The following is an 18,677-nucleotide window of genomic DNA, read 5'->3' as shown; positions in this document are numbered from 1 at the left end:
AGGAAGGCGTTCGCTCATCCGGAATGGAATTCCTTAGGCAGCGAGAGGGATGGGCCTGGATGAGCTCCATGTCCTTACGCAATGCTTCCATAAACTATCCCTGCTGGAGGAGAAGGCGGAGGTCACATCCATGGGATCCCTGCCCCGGCTTTTCCATACGGGAGCGCTCAAATCCATGGATCCTTCCCAAGTTTTAGCAGAGGAAGAGGGACGAGCAGCTCTTTCGCTCCGGGCCTTTGGGAAGCTCGCAGCTTCCTGCTTGGAGCTGAAGGAGAAGGGATGGATCCAGGGCTTTATCCCAAGGTGCCCTCTGGAATGAGGGGCTTGGAGCTCCATGGAGCCTTTCCTTAACATTTCCCAACCCTTTCCTTAAACATTCCCAACCCATCCCAACGTCTCTCTTCCAGTCACCCCTAGCGAGGTCTCCACGGGGCGGCATTCCCGAGATTTGGAGCGGAAAGCGTTCCGCACGCAATTCCACAGCCTCTCCGGCTGGGGCAGCCTTCATTCCCTCCGTCTTTCCCATCGGGAATGGAAAACCTGGGATAATCCCCTTCCTTGCTGCTGCGTTAATGGAGCGTAATTAGCTCCTATCTGGGCTCCGTTAGCGCAGGAAAAGCTCATCCAGGCGGGAATACCGAGGCCTAGGAGGAATTAGCCATGGAATTAAAGGGGATTATTAATAATTACTATCCCTTTATTAATGGTATCCCGGTTATTCCCTATTAGGGCGCACCGGGGGCTTCATCCCAGCTAATTCCATTGAGGAGACGTTGGGAAGCGGGAGCAGAACCTTCATGGTGGTGAGTTCGGTCCGTGGGAGACGGGGAATGAGTTGGGAATGAGTTGGGAATGCTGCTCTTCCCGACTGGAAAGGGCTGGTGGTGAAGGGTGGGTGGGCGAAGCATCGGGAGAGCATTGGGAATGGTGGTGGCCGAGCATTGGGAAAGCGATGGGAAGTGGATGAGCCTTCAGGTCCTTCCCAAGCCAGCCCATTCCATGATTCCCTGAGGATCTGCTCCCATGTGGATGCTCTCGGAGGGAGGCCAGAGGAGATCCCGATAAAGCCGGGCTGGGATGGGCACAGGAGGGATGGATCCAGGAAGGATACAGGGAGAACTTGGAGCTGGGGCAGCCTCCAGCAGAGCGGGATGCTCGAGCACTGCCAGGGATGGGGCAGGCACAGCTTCTCTGGGATGCATGGAATGCCGAGCCGGGATGGGCGCGGGATGCAAGTAGGGATGCTGAGCAGGGATGCTCTATGGGATGCTGAGCAGGGATGCTGGGTGGGATGCGGAGCAGGGATGCTCTATGGAATGCTGAGCAAGGATGCTATATGGAATGCTGAGCAGGGATGCAAGTAGGGATGCAGTATGGGATACTGAGCAAGGAATGCTGGATGGGATGCTGAGCAGGGATGCTGGGTGGGATGCTGAGCAGGGATGCTCTATGGAATGCTGAGCTGGGCTGGGATATGGGATGCCAGCAGAGATGCTCTATGGGATGCAAGCAGGGATGCTCTATGGAATGCTGAGCATGGATGCTGGATGGGATGCAAGCAGGGACGCTCTATGGGATTCAGGAAGGGAAGCTTTATGGGATACTGAGCAGGGATGCTCTATGGGATGCAAGCAGGGATGGGATACGGGATACTGAGCAGGGATGCTCTATGGGATGCAAGCAGGGATGGGATACGGGATGCTGAGCAGGGATGCTCTATGGGATGCAAGCAGGGATGGGATACGGGATGCTGAGCAGGGATGCTCTATGGGATGCAAGCAGGGATGGGATACGGGATCCCTACTCATCATCCCGTCCAGCATTCCCACTCCGCATCCCTTCTCCCTTCACTTTCATGGACGCCGACATTCCAAGTCTCTTATTCTTCCCTGGTTTCCCTCCAAGGGATGCTCTGGGATCCGGCTCAATGCCAGCTCCAATGTGCCTCTGGCAGCAGCGCTTCCCGGTGACATTTACTCGGGAAGAGCATCCAAATGCCCTTTATTCCCAAGGAACACGCGCGGCAGCCTCAAATCCCAGTCCATACGTGGCTGGAATTCCTCATTCCCAAAGAAAAGGATCTTTTCCGTCCCATCCATCCCTCCTTTTAGATGCTGCTGTCCCCAAATAGCAACACGGAAGCTGCTGTCTCCGGGCATGAGATCCGTCAGCTTTTGATCCTAAGCCAGGAAAGATGGAATTCTGGGATATCAAACCGCCCCGTCCCGATCGTGTCGTGCTTATCCCGAAAGATGGAATGGCAAAGGTGGGAAAAGCTCCAAACAGGAGCAGCAGCATTTCATGATGTCCGTGGGATTGCGCCTTAAGGAAAAGCCCTTCCCTGTTACTCTGACTCGTAGGGATTGGGCATGGAATTTTCAGCTGGATAACGCCTAAATCCATAGACTTACAGTTGGATGCGGCATTCCAGCCCAATTCCCTGTTCCGTATCCCGGTTGGAAGTTATCCCATTTCAACCCAGCTAAATGTGGTCCATGGGAGGGAAGATCCCAGCCCGAAGCCATTGAAGGCCACGGTGCCCCCATCCCGTTATCCTTTGGGATCCGGAGGCTGGAATCCTTAAGCCTGGAATCACGGAGGCCCTGCTCCTACCTCGGAGCGGATCCGAGCGGCAGCATCCCATCCTGGATGCTGGAATGTTGGGATGCGACGGGGATCCAGGGAGGCCAATGGGTACCAGCAGCAGGAGCCCGGGAGCATCCTTGCGGTCCTCATCCCATGGTGCTCCTGGAAGGGGAAACGGGAATGCTGCTGCAGGATGCGCTGGGATCAGGGAATGGGATCGGGAAGGGAGTGGGATGCTCATCCACTTCCAAGAGGGACGAGGCGGGTGGTGGCCTTGGACAGGCCTTGCGTGCCTGACCACCCAGCCCATGAACACGCATGGACACGCATGAACACGCAGGTACGTGCGAGAACACGCGTGGGCACGGGCGCACACGCATGAACATACAGGTACATGCAGGAACACGCATGAACATACATGTACATACATGAACACACATGGACATGCACATGCATGAACACACATGAACAAGCATGAACATACATGAACATACACGCATATACATGAACACACATGGACATACATGTACATGCATGAACACACATGGACATACGTGAACATACACACACGAACATACATGAACAAGCATGAAACCACATGCATATACATGAATACGCATGAACACACATGCACGTACATGAACAAGCATGGACATACACGAACACGAATGAACACGCGTGAACATATAGGAACGCACATGAACAGGCATGAATATACACAGATGCACATGAACATACATGAACAGGCATGAACGCACATGAACATGCATGCACATACATGAGCGCACATGAACACGCATGCACATGGACATACATGAATGTGCATGAACATACATGAACACATACGAACATATATGAACACACATGCACATACATACATGCACACGTGCACGTATGCAATTGCACATGCACACACACATGTACATACACGCACACACACGTACATACACGCACAATCACACACATGACATACATGCATACACGTACATACACACACATACATGTACATACACATGCACGCACATACATGCACAGACACGCACAGACACACACATACATGCACATACACGCACATACACATACATGTGCATACACACACATACACGCACATACATGCACATACACACACATGCACATACACGCACATACATACACATACATGTACATACACACACATGTACATGCACATACATACATGCACATACACACATGCACATACACTCACACATGCACATGCACGCACATACATACACATACATGTACATACACATACACACATACATGCACATACACGCACACATGCACATGCACGCACATACACATACATGTACATACACGTACATACACGCACATAGATGTACATACACACACATGCACATACATGCACATACATGTACATATACGCACATACACGCACATGCGTGCACATACAAACACATACATGTACATACATACACGCACATACACGCGCATACATGCACATACACATGCATGCACATACACGCACATACATGTACACACATGCACATACACACAGATGCACATACACGCACATACATACACATACATGTACATACACACACATACACGCACATACACACAAATATATGCACATGCATGCACATACACGCACGTACATACTTGCACACACACGTACACACATGCACGTCCATGTGCATACTTGCACATGCGTGCACACACGTGTGCGTGCACACACGTGCACCCCCCCACGTGACACCCCCACGTGACACCCCCACGTGACACACACACCCCCCCCCCACCCCGGTCCCGGAGCCGCTGGCGCCCCGGGGGGGGGCGAGTTCCCTCCAGCGGCCTCGCGGTGGCGCCAGGCCCGAGCCGGGGGGGGGGGGGGGGGGTGTGTCACGTGGGGGTGTCACGTGGGGGTGTGTACACGTGTGTGCACGCATGTGCAAGTATGTGCATGGACGTGCATGTGTGTGTGTGTGCATGTATGTACATGTGTGTGTATGTATGTGCGTGTATGTACATGTATGTGTATGTATGTGCGTGTGTATGTACATGTATGTGTATGTATGTGCGTGTCTGTGCATGTATGTACATGTATGTGTATGTATGTGCGTGTATGTACATGTATGTGTATGTATGTGCGTGTATGTCCATGTATGTGCGTGTGTGTGTGTATGTACATGTGTGTGTGTATGTATGTGTGTGTGCAAGTATGTACATGTATGTGTATGTGCATGTATGTGTATGTATGTGCGTGTGTGTGTATGTACATGTATGTGTATGTATGTGCGTGTATGTCCATGTATGTGTGTGTATGTACATGTGTGTGTGTATGTGTGTAAGTATGTACATGTATGTGTATGTGCATGTATGTGTGAGTATGTACATGTATGTGTATGTATGTGCGTGTGTGTATGTACATGTATGTGCGTGTATGTGTGTGTACGTGTGTGTATGTACGTGTGTGTGTATGTATGTGTGTGTGCATGTATGTGCGAGTATGTACATGTATGTGTATGTACCTGTGTGTGTCCTTGTGTTTGTACGTGTGCGTGTACATGTGTGTTACATACATGTGTGTGCATGTACATGTGTGTGTATGCACATGTGTGTGTGTGTACGTGTGTGCATGTACATGTGTGTGTACGTGTGTGTGTGTGCAAGTATGTACATGTATGTGTCTGTATATGTGTGTGTGTACATGTGTATGTACATGTGTGTGTACATGTGTGTGTACATACATGCATGTGTATGTACATGTGTGTGCATGTACGTGTGTGTCTGTACATGTATGTGTACATACATGTGCGTATGTACATGTATCTATGTATATGTCTGTATGTACATGTGTGTGCATGTACATATATGCGTGTGCATGTACATGCATGTGTACGCACATGTACGCGTAGGTACATGTGTGTATTTACATGTACGTACATGTATGTGTCTGTACATGCATGTGTAGGTACACGTGTGCATGTCCATGCATGTGTAGGTACATGTATGTTCATACACGTGTGCATGTCCATGTATGTGTATGTCCATGTATGTTCATGCATGTGTAGGTACACGTGTGCATGTCCATGTATGTGTATGTCCATGTATGTTCATGCATGTGTAGGTACACGTGTGCATGTCCATGCATGTGTATGTACATGTATGTTCATGCATGTGTAGGTACACGTGTGCATGTCCATGTATGTGTAGGTACCTGTAGAACCCCTGCGGCATTCCCAGCGGCATTCCCATCCCACTTCCCAGTCGGGATCCGCCGGGATGCCCTTGGCCGCGCCAGTTCCGCTCGGAATTCTCCGGACGTGTCCGTACTGCATCCGCCTGGATGGAATCCCTGTGCTTGATCCCATCCCAAAATATCCCGGTGAAATTGTCTCTCTTTTTGGGATAAAAGCATTCCCGGAGCGTGCCATTGAGGAATGAGGACAGGGATGCGATGGGATCAAGCAGGATACTGCTGCTTCCGGAGCCGGTAAAGAAGAGCCCCATTCCCATTCCCATTCCCATTCCCATTCCATGATTGCTACTAAGGAGTTCTGGAGACGCTCACCTCACCAAAGCAGGATCTCTCCCTGCTTCCGGCTGGATTATCCAAGGAAAAGATGGATGCGTCCTCCCTAAAGTCCCATCCGTGTTGGAATGCGTTGCTCCGCGGATGCCAAAGGAAAGCAGGGCCCAGCTCTTGATGGATGAAGCACGCTTCCCGTTGGAATGCGGCCTGGAAAAAGAGGGAATCCCATCCGTTATCCGTGCCTGAGCAGGTTGGGATTCATTCCCTGCGGGATCGCAAGCGGGATTGATGGCTGGGGGGGGGGGAAGCGAGAGCCAAACCATTCCCAATGGGAAGATGCTCCCTAAGGGGCATTCCCAAGAGGATTTGTCCGCAGGAAGCAGGATGGGGACCGGGGCAGGACAAGGAGGGGATGGATTGAAGCTGGATCTAGGGAAGAATTTGGGATGAGGCTGGAAAACCACTGGAAAAGGTGGGAGATGCTCAGCGTAGGGCTTGGGACCAAAGAGCATCCGATTGGAGCTTGAAGGTCCCTTTCATCCCAACCCATTCCAGGATTCCAGGATGGAAGGAGCAAGCAGGATCCATCCCAAGAGCTTATCCCGGGATAACGGGCGCTTCCCTATGGTGGCAGAGGAGTTTACTTCACATTGGGAATAATCATGGAATGGGGTGGGATAAGCTCCTCCCGTTCCGCCTTCCTGACAGTGGGAATAGGCTGGAATGACGAGGATGCTCCAAGCTGGCCTCGACCACATCCCATGGGATGGGGACGGCTTCTTCCTATCCCATCACAGGGAGCGAGGCCCATTCCCATCCCTTTCCATGGGGGCCGTTTGGGAATGCCGGAGCTGCTCCTAGGATAGAACCCAGCTGCCGTATCCCAGGCAACGGGATGGAATGCCATCCCTTTGGAGCGCCCGCCTTGGAATGGCGAACCCGGATGAGGAACGGCTCTTTCCGGCCGGTATTCCAGGCGAGACGGCTTTTCCCTTTGGATCCGAAGCCAGGCACTGCGGCCGGGAAGGGGTAAGGAGCATCGTTATTCCAGCAATCCCCATGGAAACACTGTGGAATGCCATAAGCAGGCCGGGAGATCCGGCATTCCCAACTAAAGGAAACGGGAATCCACCTATGGATTCATGGATTCCAGCACGGCCGGAGCAATGGATTTGGGCCTTTGGCTCTTCCCCAGCGCCTTTCTCTTCTCCTCCAATCCCAGTTTTCCACTGAAAACCGGGATTTCCCTGGAAAACCTTGGATTTTTCCGGGCTTTAGACCCGCTCCGCCTCCTGCTTTTAGGGAATACCATGGAAAAAGCTTCGCTCTCCTCCAACGCGGCCCGGATAACGGCCTTAACGCCGCATTCCGGCTCTGGAATTTTTTCCAGCCAGGGTATCCCAGCGCAATTCCATCCGGGATAATCCCATCTCGGAGGGAGGAGCCAGGGGCAGGCCGGCATTCCCTGCTCCGGATCCGGTCGGGAATAATCCCGGCTCCCAAAGAGGCTGGAAAGGGGTTGCTTTCTTAACAACACCCCCATTCCCATTCCCATTCCTGCTCTAGTGGAGAATTCCCTAGGGAATTCTTTATGGTGCCAGGCGCTGGGCACTGGGAGGGGCTGCAGGCCTGAAGGGGGTTGCTCGGCATCCTCCATTGGGATGAGAGAAGGAATTTCATGGATTAAGGCATGGGATTCATGGATTAATCCACGGAATTCATGGATTAAGCCATGGAATTCATGGATTAAGCCACAGAATTCATGGATTAAGCCACAGAATTCATGGATTAAGCCATGGAATTCATGGATTAATCCACGGAATTCATGGATTGATCCATGGAATTCATGGATTAAGCCACAGAATTCATGGATTAAGACATGGAATTATTGGATTAATCCACAGAATTCATGGATTAAGCCATGGAATTCATGGATTAATCCACGGAATTCATGGATTAAGATATGGAATTCATGGATTAAGCCACAGAATTCATGGATTAAGCCATGGAATTATTGGATTAAGCCACGGAATTCATGGATTAATCCATGGAATTAATGGATTAATCTACAGAATTCATGGATTAAGACATAAATTAATGGATTAATCCGCAGAATTCATGGATTAATCCATGGAATTAATGGATTAATCCAAGGAATTCATGGATTAATCCAAGGAATTAATGGATTAATCCATGGAATTAATGGATTAATCCACAGAATTCATGGATTAATCCAAGGAATTAATGGATTAATCCACGGAATTCATGGATTAAGCGACAGAATTCATGGATTAATCCATGGAATTAATGGCTTAATCCACAGAATTCATGGATTAATCCAAGGAATTCATGGATTAATCCACAGAATTCATGGATTAATCCAAGGAATTAATGGATTAAGCGACAGAATTCATGGATTAATCCAAGGAATTCATGGATTATTCCACGGAATTCATGGATTAATCCACAGAATCCATGGATCTTCTCCACGAGGCCGGTGGGTTAAGCATCCCAAAGGAATGGAAGCAATTCCATAAGTTTCTATGGAAAGGATTCCGGGGGTATCCCGAATGGAATGGGGTGAAGGGAATGGCGTTATCCAGCCGGAGCCATGTGCTTTTAGGAAGAGCATCCTGAAGCGCCGCATTCCCATCCTTTGGATAAAGGAATGATGCCGTGAGTTAGGATGCTGCATCCGAGGTGGGAGGGGGAATGGGATTCCAGGCGTTGGGAATGGGGAATGGGAAGCTCAGCAATGCATTATGCGGATGGGCTGCTTGTGGGATGCTCTTCCAGACCTGGCCAAGCTTTAGATGGATAAATGGGATGCTTCCATGGAGAAGCCATTCCGGTGGGAATTGCTTCCTTCGATCCTATTGGGAGCTGGAATCCAGCTGGAAGAGAATTCCATATGGATGAGCTTTGCTTTGCTCCACACAAGGAAAAGGAGGGATCAGGAGGAGGCAGCAAAGCCATGGATACTCATCCCAAAAGCAGCTAGGAGGCAATCCCCATCCCTCGGGAAATCCAATGGGAATACCATCCCTGGCAGCTGAAGCTCCAAGCTTGTCCTTCCGCTCCAAACAAGAATCCAATGGGATGGGGGCAAGCTGCTGGAGGGGCCGGGAATAGAAGTCCAGCAATTCCTGGAATGGGATTCCCAGGAGCTCTCTTCCCACTTGGAAGCCGGAGGGGAAAAGCGGGAATTGCGTAACGAAGGCGAGAGCGTCGCCGTTCCGAGCCGGCGGCATTCCAAAGCCATTCCCTAAGTCCGGAATGCTGTTTGGGAAGGGCTCCTCTTTATCCCGGGCTCCAAGGAGGCAGGGGAGCAGCAGGGAAGGGATGGCGCTTCCCGGTTGGAGACGGCCGAAAGGCAGGAGAAGGGAGGGAAAGGGGGGAGAAGGGAGGAAAAGGTGGGATAAGGAAGGAAAAGCAGGGATAAGGAAGGAAAACAAGGGATAAGGGAGGAAAAGGTGGGATAAGGAAGGAAAAGGAGGGATAAGGAAGGAATAGACAGGATAAGGAAGGAAAACAAGGGATAAGGGAGGAAAAGGAGGGATAAGGAAGGAAAAGAAGGAATAAGGAAGGAAAAGTGGGGATAAGGAGGGAGAAGGCGGGATAAGGAGGGAAAAGGCAGGATACAAAAGGAAAAGGAGGGATAAGGAAGGAAAAGGCAGGATAAGGAAGGAAAACAAGGGATAAGGAAAGAAAAGCAGGGATAAGGAAGGAATAGATGGGGTAAGGAAGGAAAGCGGGGATAAGGAAGGAAAAGCAGGGATAAGGAAGGAAAAGAAGGGTAAGGCAGGAAAAGCAGGGATAAGGAAGGAAAAGTGGGGATAAGGAAGGAAAAGGAGGGAGAAGGCGGGATAAGGAGGGATAAGGCAGGATACAAAAGGAAAAGGAGGGCTAAGGAAGGAAAAGAAGGGATAAGGGAGGAAAAGGCAGGATAAGGAAGGAAAACAAGGGATAAGGGAGGAAAAGCAGAGATAAGGAAGGAATAGACGGGATAAGGAAGGAAAAGAAGGGATAAGGAAGGAAATGCAGGGATAAGGAAGGAAAAGGTGAGATAAGGAAGGAAAAGGAGGGATAAGGAGGGAGAAGGCGGGATAAGGAGGGAAAAGGCAGGATACGAAAGGATAAGGAGGGAAAAGGCAGGATACGAAAGGAAAAGGAGGGATAAGGAAGAAGGGATAAGGAAGGAAAAGGCAGGATAAGGAAGGAAAAGCAGGGATAAGGAAGGAAAACAAGGGATAAGGGAGGAAAAGCAGGGATAAAGAAGGAATAGATGGGATAAGGAAGGAAAAGCAGGGATAATGAAGAAGGCGAGATAAGGGACAAGGAGAAATAAGGAAGGAAAAGGAGGGATAAAGAAGGAAAAGCAGGGATAAGGAAGGAAAACAAGGGATAAGGCAGGAAAAGGAGAGATAAGGAAGGAAAACAAGGAATAAGGGAGGAAAAGAAGGGATAAGGAAGGAAAAGGAAGGAAAACAAGGGATAAGGGAGGAAAAGGAGGGATAAGGAGGGAAAACAAGGGATAAGGAAGGAAAAGAAGGGATAAGGAAGGAAAAGGAGCGATAAGGAAGGAAAAGCGGGGATAAGGAAGGAGAAGGCGGGATAAGGAAGGAATAGTCGGGATAAAGAAGGAAAAGCAGGGATAAGGAAGGAAAAGGAGGGCTAAGGAAGGAACAGATGGGATAAGGAAGGAAAAGGATGGATAAGGGAGGAAAAGGCAGGATACGGAAGGAAAAGGCACTAATCCCAGCTGCAGGGAGGACGAGGAACACCGCCGGGAATGCCGGAGCCCATCGCGGACGGTTTGCAGGGAACGAGCGGCATTCCAGCGGGAAATCCGTGACTTCCAGACAGAAACGGCTTCGAGGCGTCGCTATTCCCGGAGGGAATTTGGTGCCAGCCCGGCTTCGGCATTTCCATGCATTGAGACGTGCCCAAGGAGCAGGGTGGGTTTAACGGGAATCCGGGATAACAATTCCCAACCGTTGGATGCTCCGCGCATCCCAGAGGGAATTCTCTATCGGGCGCGTGTATCCCGCTTGCAGGAATCCGGCTCTTGGGAATGCCGAGCCCCTTATCCCGCTGTCAGGAATAGCGAGCGCTCCCTAGGGATGCGCCATCGGCTCCTCAATGGCCTGCATCCAGGCACAAAGGCCCTGAGCATGATCCCAAACCATTCCTCACGCCGGGAATTACGCTTCGCCCCCTTGGAATGCCGGGATAAGAGAGGCAGGGAAGCACTGCCGGAGCCGGGAAGCGGGTGGCATCCGGGGCCGTTATTCCCGCTTGGAGCTGCCCATGGAGCATGGATGGGGGAGGCAGCTGAGCCTTGTGGACAGGACCCGCATCCCTATGGAATTCCCGATCCATGGAGTTCTGGCTCTATCCCAACCTTCCCCCCCCCCCCCACCAATCCCCTTCCCTAAAGGCCTTTCCCTGCAGAGCCCGCTCCAAGGAAGCCGGGGCTTGGCCACGGGGTTTAGGGATAGGGATGTAGGGAGCAGCTCGGCGGGGGCCGAGCATCCGGATCCATCGGGATCCATCGGGATCCATTGGGATCCATCATCGGGATCCATCGGGATCTCGCCGCCGCCTTCCGCTCAGCGCAGCCGGCCACCGGCACCACGGCGCCCCCTAGCGGCGGGCGTGCGGAGCGGCTCGGGGGGGGGGGGGGGGGTTGCGGAGCGGAGGCCGCAAGGCCGGCTTTTCCCCATGGAATTCCTCCCTTTTGGAATGCCAAGGGAGGCGCGGTGCGCTGGGGAACGGAGGAAAAGAAGGGAAGGGAGGCGGCGGCATTCCCAAGTTTTCCAGGGAACGGTGGGGGGTCAACGCGAACATTCCCAGCAGGATCGTTCCCTCTGCTACGGAATTCCCATCCCCATAAAGAACAAACACCCCCGAAATTCCATGTTTTCCATGGATTTGGCCTTTTAAACACATGGGATACCCCCATCGGGCTACCTGCCATGGGCGCCTAGCCCAAGCACGGAGCATCCCGAAGGAAGCCGGGAGCAACCCCCCCCCCCCCCCTTGGCAAAAGGCATGGAATTTTATTTACAAGGAATAAACCACAGGAATTCCGGCTCTCCGGGGAGGAAAAAGCCGGGATCTCTTTGGGAATGGCAAAGGGGGGGGGGGGGTGCTTCCGGGCGAGGCGCTCTCCGGGAGGCGGAATGGGGACGGAGCCGTCGGGAATGGGCTCAGTGGCTCTCTCCTTTCTTGCCCACTACCTGAGGAGAGAAGAAGCAGGGAGAACGCGGGCTCAGGGGCAGCTCTGCCCGCGGCATTCCCAAACGGAATCCCAAAGCATCCGGATGGGATAAGGAATGGCTCAGATCCATACGGAAATCTTCCGCTTTGGGACATCCCCCAGAGGGATGCGGGAAGGAGCCAGCGTTCCAATGGGCTGGAAAAGCGGGGCGGGATGGAAGGGAGCGGATGGGGTCCTTGGGTGCCTTTGCATCCAAGCGGGATGGGGCAGGCCCGTTCCATAGGGAAAAGATTCCTAGGATCCGGCCTTCTTCGCCCTTGGGTACCGTTGGCTCCATCCCTCCGTGTCCGTGCAATTCCCAAGCACTTCCCAAAATCCCATTGAACGCTTCCTAAAACCCCAAACGCTTCCCAAAATCCCAGCGAACGCTTCCCAAAATCCCACTGAACGCTTCCCAAAATCCCATCAAACGCTTCCTAAAATCCCATCAAAAGCTTCCCAAAATCCCATCAAACGCTTCCCAAAATCCCATTGAATGCTTCCCAAAATCCCAACGAAGGCTTCCTAAAGTCCCATCAAACACTTCCCAAAATCTCATCGAGCACTTCCCAAAATCCCAACGAAGGCTTCCCAAAATCCCATCAAGCGCTTCCCAAAATCCCATCAAAAGCTTCCCAAAATCCCATCAAACGCTTCCCAAAATCCCATCAAAAGCTTCCCAAAATCCCATCAGACGCTTCCCAAAATCCCAGCAAACGCTTCCCAAAATCCCACCAAACGCTTCCCAAAATCCCATCGAACCCTTCCCATAATCCCAACGAAGGCTTCCTAAAACCCCAAACGCTTCCCAAAATCCCATCAAACGCTTCCCAAAACCCCACCGAACACTTCCCAAAATCCCACCGAACACTTCCCAAAATCCCACCGAACGCTTCCCAAAGGGAATCCCAAAGAATTCCCACTTTTCCAAAGGGGAAAACCGCAGGGAAGAGGCGGGGGGGGGGGAAGAGGATCCAAGGAAAGTGCCAACAAGTTGGGAAGCAGCTGGAAGCTTCTTCCATGCTTATTCCAAGCCCCTTGAATCTGCTGCGATCCATATGGAATTCCATCCGTGCCCGCTGCATCCCAGCCCTTTCCTAAGGTACCAGATTCCCAACCCGTTGGGGGAATACGCGCTTCCCATCTTGGAATGCTGTCTCTATCCTCGGAGCTGGGAAGCAAACTCGTATTCCATATGGGAATACCCAACGCCGTCGTAGGGTTTCCCAAGAAAGGAAATGGGGGATTATTCCCTATGGAATTGCCGCTGTGCCAGACCCATTCGCACGCTCGGGAAGCCAAGTGGGAATATCCCATGGGATAACTCCCTCGGCACCCTTTCCCTAAGGCCGCTCCGAGCGCTTCCTTGCTCACTCAAATCCATGGATTTCGCGGATCCGGGCGCTTCCAAGCATTCCCAGTGCACCCGGACCGCAGCAGCGGGATCACGGAATGGGATTCGTCATCCAAAGGGATGTTAAATCCCTGCTTTCCAGAGCCGGCAGCCCCCGGGATGCTCCAAGGGCGAAGCGGCACCAAGAAGGCATGGATCTGAGGAGGTTTGGAATATCCCCCTTGGAAAAGTTGGGAATGATGGCTCAGGAAAAGCGGGACAAGGCGGACTCACGCGTTTGAAGTCGTTCATGTTGGTGGCCTGGACCGGCGTTCCGATGAAGGTGAAGTAGGTGATGCGGGTCGTCTCCTCGTCGCCGTGGTTGGACTGGACAAAGAGCTACGGGACGGGATGCAGGGATGGGATCAGCATTCCCCACTTCAGGAATGACGGCCGCCAGGGCTATAGGCCGGCTCCGAGCCCGTGCCAACATTCCCCCCCCCCGCCCAAGTTGCCTCATCCCAAGATGCCATTGGTGATCCCGAGGTGGGAATTCCCGGAAACGGGAGCCGCACTCACGGTGACGCTGTTGACGTTCTGGAATTTGACGTAGCGCAGCGGGATGATCCCGTCATCCCGGATGTCCTCCGGGCTCAGCTCCAAGGCCTGCGTGGGCTCGCTGCGCTCCGCTTCCTCGAAATCCATGGAGCGCGGGAGGTTGATGAAGATCTTGATGGATTTGGGCCCTTGGCCTGCGAAGGGAAACAGGGATAAGGACGGGAGACGGATTGGGAAGCGGGATTCCGCGGGGCTAATCCAAAGGGAAAAGCGTTCGGCTCACCGTTATCCGGCCCTTGGAATTTCATGGAGTACAGCTTGACGGGTTGGCTAAACGCTACGGTAATGAGGAGCTGGGAAGGGAAACGGAAGCGTTCCTTAAGGGAATGGCCATTCCCGACGGAGGGAATGGCCATTCCCGACGGAAGGAATCCCGGCACGCTTTGCCCCGCAAGGAATGAGCGCTCATCGCATCCCGACGGATCGAGGCAGCGCTTGCGGGTATCCCACCTCAATCCGCCCCGCGGCTCGATCCCAGCCGCTCAAAGCATCCCGCTGGGCATTCCCGTGGTTTTCCGGCCTGGAAGCGCGCGGCATTCCCACCTGCTCGTCGCAGTCGGATTCCAGGTAGGAAGCGTCTTTCCGGAGGCAGTTCTCGAAGCCGTGCTCGTCGCTCTCGTTGAGGCACTCGCAGCCGGCTCTGTTGACGAAGGGCAGCAAATCCATCTGGAAAGGGAAAAACGGGAAGGGGCATGCCGGCCAGCGGGAATCGCGTGGGCACGGAGGCCAGGATGTGAGGGGGACCTCATGGAGCGGGGGGGTTGAACCCCGCTAATGCTTTGATGGATGCTGGTTGTAAGGGAAGGGGGTTATCCCTGCATCCCGTAGGGAATGATGCCGCCATCCCATAGGGAATGATCCCTCCATCCCATAGGGAATGATCCCTCCATGCAAGAAGGAATGATCCCTCCATCCCATAGGGAATGACCTCTCCAATCAGTAGGGAATGATTCCTCCATCCTATACGGATTCATCCCTCCATCCCATAGGGAATGATCCCTCCATCCAGTAGGGAATGATTCCTCCATCCAATAGTAAATGATTTCTCCATCCCATAGGAATGATTCCTCCATCCCATAGGGAATGATCCCTCCATTCAATTGGGAATGATCACTCCATCCAATAGGGAATGATTCCTCCATCCCATAGGGAATGATCCTTCCATCCAAGAGGGAAAGATCCCTCCATCCCATAGGGAATCATCTCTCCATCCAATAAGGAATGATCCCTTCATCTAATAGGGAATGATCACTCCATTTCATAGGGAATCATCCCTCCATCCAATAGGGAATGATCACTCCATTCCATAGGGAATGATCCGTCCATCCAAGAGGGAATGATCCCTCCATCCAATAAGGAATGATCACTCCATTCCATAGGGATTCATCCCTCCTTCCCATAGGGAATGATCCCTCTATCCAATAGGGAATGATTCCTCCCTCCAATAGGGAATGATCGCTCCATCCCATATGGAATCATCCCTCCATCCAACAGGGAAAGATCCCTCCATCCCATAGGGAATCATCCCTCCATCCAATAAGGAATGATCCCTTCATCTAATAGGGAATGATCACTCCATTTCATAGGGAATCATCCCTCCATCCAATAGGGAATGATTCCTCCATCCCATAAGGGAATCACTTCTCCATCCAAGAGGGAATGATCCCTCCATCCAAGAGGGAATGAGCCCTCCATCTCATAGGGAATGATCCCTCCATCCCATAGGGAATCATTCTGCCATCCCCCAGGGAATGATCCCTCCATCCCATAGGGAATGATCCCTTCATGTAATAGGGAATGATCATTCCATAGGGAATCATCTCTCCATCCAACAGGGAATGATTCCCCCATCCCATAGGGAATGATTCCCCCATCCCATAGGGAGTGATTCCCCCATCCAAGAGGGAATGATTTCTCCATCCAAGAGGGAATGATTCCCCCATCCACGAGGGAATCGCCCTTCCATCCAAGAGGGAATGATCCCTTCATCTAATACGGAATGATCCCTCCATCCCATAGGGAATCATCCCTCCATCCAAGAGAGAATGATCCCTCCATCCAATAGGAAATGATTCCCCCATCCAAGAGGGAATCGCCCCTCCATCCAAGAGGGAATGATTGCCCCATCCCATAGGGAATGATTCCCCCATCCAAGAGGAAATGATTCCCCTATCCAAGAGGGAATTGCCCCTCCATCCAAGAGGGAATGATTCCCTCCATCCAAGAGGGAATGATTCCCCCATCCCATAGGGAATAATTCCCCCATCCCATAGGGAATGATTCCCCCATCCAATAGGGAATAATTCCCCCATCCAAGAGGGAATGATTCCCCCATCCCATAGGGAATGATTCCCCCATCCAAGAGGGAATCGCCCCTCCATCCCATAGGGAATGATTCCCCCATCCCATAGGGAATAATTCCCCCATCCAATAGGGAATAATTCCCCCATCCACGAGGGAATCGCCCTTCCATCCAAGAGGGAATGATCCCTCCATCCCATAGGGAATGATTCCCCCATCCAAGAGGGAATCGCCCTTCCATCCAAGAGGGAATCATCCCTCCATCCAATAGGGAATGATTCCTCCATCCCATAGGGAATCACTTCTCCATCCCATAGGGAATGAGCCGCCCGGCTCCCTCCTTCCCTGCCTGGGACGTACGTATCCCTTGGGAATGTCGGCGGCGTCGGCGGCGCCGGGCTCGTTCTCCAGGTGCTGCTTGATCTTGTCCTCCAGGCCCGCCGCGTCCGCGCCCTGGTACTGGTCGATGCGGACTTTGTTGCGGAAGAACAGGAACGTGGGGGTGGCCGAGATGGTGTTGGTGGCCGCCGTTCCCTAGGGATAACGGCTTCCATAAGGCAGGAAGCTTTGCCCCTTCCCTTCCTCAGGCTCCTCGCAATCCTTCGGGAATTGCGGGCAGGGAGCCGCGCTTCCCGGCTTTTTTTCCAAGCGGGAATCCCCACCTGGCACTGGTGCACGTCCACCTCCAGGAAGGCCGCCTGCGGGTACTTGGTGCTCAGGGACTGGAAGGCCGGCGCTATCCGCAAGCACGGCCCGCAGCTGCGGACACAAGGGATCCATAGGGATGCGGGGCAAAGCGGATCCCGGAGGAAGAGGATCCAATGGGATAACCCCCCCCCCCCCCCCCCGCAATTCCCGGTTTTCCTCACCCGCGCATGGTGAACTTGACCACGGCGAGGCGGGAGCCCGCGGCGCCGAGCTCCGGCTGGAACTCGGCGTCGCTCCCGATCACCTTCACCCCCCCCATGGCGCCGGGGCCCGACGAGGAGGAGGAGGAGGAGGAGGAGGAGGAGGAAGAGGAGGAGGAGGAAGGCGAGGAGGAAGAGAGAGGAGGAAGAGGAGGACGGGGCCCGGCGCGATCTGCAGCGTCACGGCCGGAAGCGGCGCCCGGCGTGCACCGCGCGGAGCAGGCGCTGTTAGGCGACGCCGCCGCCGCCATTTTGGAGGAGGGCAAAAGGGAGCGGAGGCCATGTTAGGTAAGGGCAAAGCGGGGGGGGGGGGGGGTGCGGCCGCCATTTTGGGTGAGGGCAAAGGGAAGCGGCGGACATTTTAGGTAAGGGCAAAGGGGGTGGTGCGGCCGCCATTTTGGGTGAGGGCGAAGGGAAGCGGCGGACATTTTAGGTAAGGGCAAAGGGGGTGGTGCGGCCGCCATTTTGGGTGAGGGCTAAAAGAAGAGGCGGCCATTTTAGGTAAGGGCAAGGGGGGGTGTGGCGCTGCCGCCATTTTGGGTGAGGGCAAAGGGAAGAGGCGGCCATTTTAGGTAAGGGCAAAGGGGGTGGTGCGGCCGCCATTTTGGGGAAGGGCAAGAGGAAGCGGCGGCCATTTTAGGTAAGGGCAAAGGGGGGGGGTGCGGCCGCCATTTTGGGTGAGGGCAAAGGGAAACGGCGGACATTTTAGGTAAGGGCAAAGGGGGGTGGTGCGGCCGCCATTTTGGGTGAGGGCTAAAGGAAGCGGCGGCCATTTTAGGTGAGGGCAAGGGGAGGGTGGCACGGCCGCCATTTTGGGTGAGGGCAAAGGGAGGCGGCGGCCATTATAGGCAATGGCAACGGGGGGGGTGGGTGGTGCGGCCGCCATTTTGGGTGAGGGCAAAAGGAAGCGGCGGCCGTTTTAGGTCAGGGCAATGGCGGTGTGGGGGCTGTAGTGAGGGGTGTGTGTGTGGGGCGAGGCTGCTACCTTGGGTGAGGACTAAAGGGAGCGGCGGCCATTTTAGGTAAGGGCAAGGGGAGGTGTGGGCGGCTTAGCGCAGTGCGTGTGGCAGCGGGGGGGCCGCCATGTTGGGTGAGGGCAGAAGGACGTGGCAGTGAGGGTGAGCGCGGGGTATGCCGGGAGCGGCCGCCATTTTG

At 53.3% G+C, this 18,677-nt stretch overlaps 1 protein-coding gene and 2 long non-coding RNA genes across 7 annotated transcripts; 2 read left to right on the top strand and 1 right to left on the bottom strand.

The window, feature by feature from the left end:
- The first annotated feature begins 670 nt into the window (after positions 1–670).
- LOC136004189 (uncharacterized) lies at positions 671–2,216 on the top strand. Of its 2 annotated transcripts, none has more exons than XR_010608263.1 (2): positions 671–803; positions 2,112–2,216. It is a non-coding gene; the product is annotated as an uncharacterized LOC136004189 (long non-coding RNA). The 2 variants fall into 2 exon arrangements; XR_010608264.1 differs by having other exon boundaries at positions 1,906–2,216.
- A 3,396-nt stretch (positions 2,217–5,612) lies between these two features.
- Positions 5,613–11,933, top strand: LOC136004188 (uncharacterized). Of its 4 annotated transcripts, none has more exons than XR_010608261.1 (5): positions 5,613–6,350; positions 6,477–6,572; positions 6,656–7,129; positions 8,571–8,776; positions 8,897–11,933. It is a non-coding gene; the product is annotated as an uncharacterized LOC136004188 (long non-coding RNA). The 4 variants fall into 4 exon arrangements; XR_010608260.1 differs by having other exon boundaries at positions 6,477–7,129; positions 8,897–11,058; positions 11,158–11,933; XR_010608262.1 differs by lacking the exon at positions 6,477–6,572.
- Positions 11,934–12,015: 82 nt separating this feature from the next.
- Positions 12,016–17,689, bottom strand: LOC136004187 (thioredoxin-like protein 1). Its single transcript, XM_065660460.1, has 8 exons — positions 17,484–17,689; positions 17,277–17,373; positions 16,975–17,148; positions 14,857–14,979; positions 14,537–14,606; positions 14,275–14,447; positions 13,990–14,094; positions 12,016–12,342 (listed from the first exon to the last, which is right to left on the bottom strand). The coding sequence occupies exons 1-8, from the start codon at positions 17,579–17,581 to the stop codon at positions 12,313–12,315; spliced, it is 870 nt and encodes a 289-aa protein (XP_065516532.1). The 5' UTR covers positions 17,582–17,689; the 3' UTR covers positions 12,016–12,312.
- Positions 17,690–18,677: the final 988 nt, after the last annotated feature.

This window comes from Lathamus discolor, chromosome W (assembly GCF_037157495.1).
Source record: "Lathamus discolor isolate bLatDis1 chromosome W, bLatDis1.hap1, whole genome shotgun sequence".
NCBI lineage: Eukaryota > Metazoa > Chordata > Aves > Psittaciformes > Psittacidae > Lathamus > Lathamus discolor.
This window is presented reverse-complemented; position numbering and strand designations above follow the sequence as displayed.

What these genes read in the sequence shown, in the direction of transcription:
- LOC136004187 (XM_065660460.1), bottom strand. Translation starts at nt 17,581, where the DNA reads ATGGGGGGGGTGAAGGTGATCGGGAGCGACGCCGAGTTCCAGCCGGAG. An exon ending in GTCAAGTTCACCATGCGCGG is followed by an intron (nt 17,374 to 17,483) that starts GTGAGGAAAACC and finishes TTGTGTCCGCAG; the next exon opens with CTGCGGGCCGTGCTTGCGGA. An exon ending in AATCCGACTGCGACGAGCAG is followed by an intron (nt 14,607 to 14,856) that starts GTGGGAATGCCG and finishes TTCCCTTCCCAG; the next exon opens with CTCCTCATTACCGTAGCGTT.